At 42.7% G+C, this 3,622-nt stretch overlaps 1 protein-coding gene across 1 annotated transcript; it reads right to left on the bottom strand.

Annotated features, from left to right (window-relative positions):
• Positions 1-328: 328 nt before the first annotated feature.
• On the bottom strand, positions 329-2,992 carry zgc:158868 (uncharacterized protein LOC791147 homolog). Its single transcript, XM_055932934.1, has 6 exons — positions 2,833-2,992; positions 2,446-2,500; positions 1,580-1,794; positions 1,135-1,302; positions 886-996; positions 329-620 (listed from the first exon to the last, which is right to left on the bottom strand). Exons 1-6 carry the CDS (start codon positions 2,971-2,973, stop codon positions 507-509), a joined length of 804 nt encoding a protein of 267 aa, XP_055788909.1. The 5' UTR covers positions 2,974-2,992; the 3' UTR covers positions 329-506.
• Between the last annotated feature and the right edge of the window lie 630 nt (positions 2,993-3,622).

The raw sequence follows: 3,622 nt of genomic DNA, 5'->3' as shown, positions 1-3,622 counted from the left end.
GACCGGTGGGTCCTTCCATATTTTCCTCTGTTTTTCTTTTCATTCTGCCACTGATCTGCTGTGATAGAGTGATGCCCATCACAGGGACAGTTGCAGGAAAACACACATCTATTTCCATTATGCTCAACTTTAGGATGGCTCATCATTTTGCCCATTAGTTTAACCGTTCTTATATAGTCATAACGAGTGCTATCTTTTGGATAAGTCCGACAAAGTAAAGTGACAAGTTATTGTTTGAACAAATTATATGATAAATGCTGTTGGCACATTTTGTTTTGTGTCCCGAATAATGACAAGCTGTTTTTAGAGGATTACAAATGATCAATGAGAGTCTTGCAGTCAGTTTACTGAGTTAAGAAATTGAATCAGAATGAAAAATGAAACTACAGATTACAGACTCGCCTTGAGGAAGACAAAACATTATTCAGTCACACTAAGAGATTTTTTCACAGAACTCAGAAGTCTAAGTCTATTGGTCCCTGAGACTGGACCATTGGCCTGGAACATCACCATGGGATACCATTCCCTTCCCAGTCCAGAAGGCTGCCATTGTGCTTCTCTGTGAGGGTTGACATCACATGCAGAATGCCTTTGGCACTGTCCTCAGTCTTCACCGGTGCCTGTCGAACAGAAACCCATCACAGACAAACAGTCTTATATCTCTGCCACTCTGCTATGACTCTAGTCCTACCTTATTCTACACTTATAAACAAATATGTAATTATCATAATGAGTTTTGCTACTTCAGAGCAATGTGCAGTGCATTGTGTAGAATGCCGTTGTGGACTTTTAAGCTTAATAGTTTTATTTTACAGATACATGCAAAAGCACTGTTGCTATAATTAATGAAAACCAATATTTTTATCCCCCCCCCCCGTTACTCACATGTGGTCCTCCCATGTCAGTTTTCACCCAGCCAGGGTGAATGGCCATGACCAGAATCCCATCCCTCTGGAAGTCCTCTGCCAGGCAACATGTCAGCATGTTCAGTGCTGCCTAGTGGAGAATAGGACAACAGAAATCATTTTATCCACATCTTCGTTATTCAGCATGGAATTAATAGAAACTGTTCCACTATCAGCCAGAAGAGTGTTAAGGATCACATTAGAAGAAGGCCTACTGATGGTGGCATACCTTGCTGGCTCTGTAAGGATACATAGGGGCCATGGAGAAAGTCTCAGGACACTTCTCAACCGAGGACAGCAGAGTGGAGATGTTGATGATGGCTGCCCTGCTACAGGACATCCCTGTTGTCACAGGACCTGATTGGTCAGCTGCCTTCTGCAGGTATGACCTGAACTCCTGCAAGAAAGGACAGATGAAGAAGTCATTTTCTTAATCTCAGTGTCAATACATCAAAGATCTGGATCTTGTGACTTTTTCATACACCTTTGCCCTTTAGGAATTGATCCCCCAAATAATGTGTAGCATGTATTCATTGAGAGATTTATAGAGAGCATATAACTCAAAGTACAACATAACAACATTCCTGAGAAGGGAGTAAGTAAACAATGAAACAGTAAGACAAAAGCCTAGTCTTCTGAAGCACTTCATGTAATAGTGCATGTACAGTATCGACCTTAGCGATGAGCATGGGTCCCACTGCGTTGGTGACAAACAAATCCACCATCTCCTTCTTTCCCGTCACTGCCAGTGTGCCAGGGTGGTTATTCCCGTTGTTCATGGCAGTGCCATTAATGGCAGCGTTGTTAATGATCAGATTCAGGCTGCCGTCAATCAGTTTATCACCGACTACCCTGGAGGCCTTGGATATACTGACTGGGTCTGCAACGTCTGTCAACACAACATTTTTGAAATGTAGAAGTTTAGAAAGGAAGTATAGCTCACTCAGCTCTTGTTGTCACCCTATAAGAAATACATTTTTTGTACAAAGTTGTCTCTTGTGTTATCTCTGTGTGTAAGGGGTGCGTAACTGGCGGCAGGGAAGTCAGGCGCAGGAGAGCAAAACTGGGTAATCAACAGAGCAGTTTTATTCATAAAACCACCGGAAACCAGAACAACAAACAAATGGGTACAAAACCCGTAGCGCACCAGAGAAAACGTGCACATGCACTTACAATAAACAATTCCGCACAAAGACATGGGGGGAACAGAGGGTTAAATACACAACATGTAATGAGGGAAATGAGACCAGGTGTGTGGGAAGATAAGACAAAACAAAAGGAAAATGAAAAGTGGATCGATGATGGCTAGAAGACCGGCGACGCCGATCGCCGAGCACCCCGAACAAGGAGAGGAACCAACTTCGGCGGAAATCGTGACACTGTGTATTTTTATGGCAGGTCACAATATGCAAAATATAAGCCTCAACATGGGACATTTGGGCTATTGGACTTTTTCTTTTACAACATGTTCATGGCAATTGCAATAGAGGTAAAATTCGTTTTTGTGTTTTTATAAAGCCAAAGTAGCAGAAACCCTTACCCAATCTCAGAATAGTGAGCAGTTGGGGATGCCTCTGCGCCAGCTCCTTCAGTGCCTTGAAGCAGGAGCAAATGTGTTGGGTCAGGGCAGGCTAACTTCTAGGATCCTGATTCACTCCGACAATTTCCAGAGAGAATTAAGTGGATATACAAAGTCACGTGCTAATGAATCTTTCCAATTCAAATACACAACAAATGTACAGTACTTAATAATGAGAGAATCTACGTATTATATTTAACTCAAATAGCTTGCTACATAAAACAGAAACCATTCTCAGTTTTCTATTGTTGCCAACCTCTACATACTCTGTGCCATGCATTAGGCTGCTCTGGAGCTCTCTGATACTTTGCTACTTTCTGTGAACTGGCCTTAGAGGCTGTGGACTACCTGAGCTCCATATAGATCTCGACACGCGGCAAAGATCTGGGCTGGAGCACTGGTGGACTCTGCCAGCTGACGGACTAGCTCTAGACCGATTCCCCGGTTAGACCCTGTCACCAGAACACTGCCTCCTATCCTAGCCGCCATAGTCGCTGTCTGCCTATTGAATGAACTTATCCCACACTGACACTGTCCTTATGAATGTGTGTAATGCATGTGCGGGGGGAACAGTATTTAGAGTTCATAGTTCATCTTCACCTATGTTAATGTTTAATCTGTATGGGCTGCACCTTAGTACCAGCGTCATCCCATTTCACATATAATGCCCTGCATACTCACTATTCAGCAAGCATTTGGACAACAGACTCCTTAGGGCAAGACCAGTAGGAAACGAAAGACGGACAATTACCAGGAAAACCGTAGTTGTGAAATACATACAATATTTATTTTATACTGAATAAAAATAGAAACACAAAATGTGTTGGTCCCATGTTTCATGAGCTGAAACAAAAGATCCCAGAAATGTTCCAAAGATGTTCCATACGCACAAAAATGTTCCATCTCAAATTGTGTGCAAAAATGTGTTTACATCCCTGTTAGTGAGCATTTCTCCTTCGCCAAGATAATCCATCCACCTGACAGGTGTGGCATATCAAGAAGCTGATTAAACAGCATGATCATGACACAGGTGCACCTTGTGCAGGGGACAATAAAAGGCCACTCTAAAATGTGCAGTTTTGTCACACAACACAATGCAACAGATGTCTGAAGTTTTGAGGGAGCCTGCAATTGGCAT

This window comes from Salvelinus fontinalis, chromosome 9, assembly GCF_029448725.1.
Source record: "Salvelinus fontinalis isolate EN_2023a chromosome 9, ASM2944872v1, whole genome shotgun sequence".
Taxonomy (NCBI): Eukaryota; Metazoa; Chordata; class Actinopteri; order Salmoniformes; family Salmonidae; genus Salvelinus; species Salvelinus fontinalis.
This window is presented reverse-complemented; position numbering and strand designations above follow the sequence as displayed.

Coding starts and splice junctions, on each gene's coding strand:
- zgc:158868 (XM_055932934.1), bottom strand. CDS start 2,973: ATGGCGGCTAGGATAGGAGGCAGTGTTCTGGTGACAGGGTCTAACCGG. Junction 2,501..2,832: donor GAGATCTATATGGAGCTCAG/GTAGTCCACAGC, acceptor TCCTGCTTCAAG/GCACTGAAGGAGCTGGCGCA. Junction 621..885: donor CTGACATGGGAGGACCACAT/GTGAGTAACGGG, acceptor TCTGTTCGACAG/GCACCGGTGAAGACTGAGGA.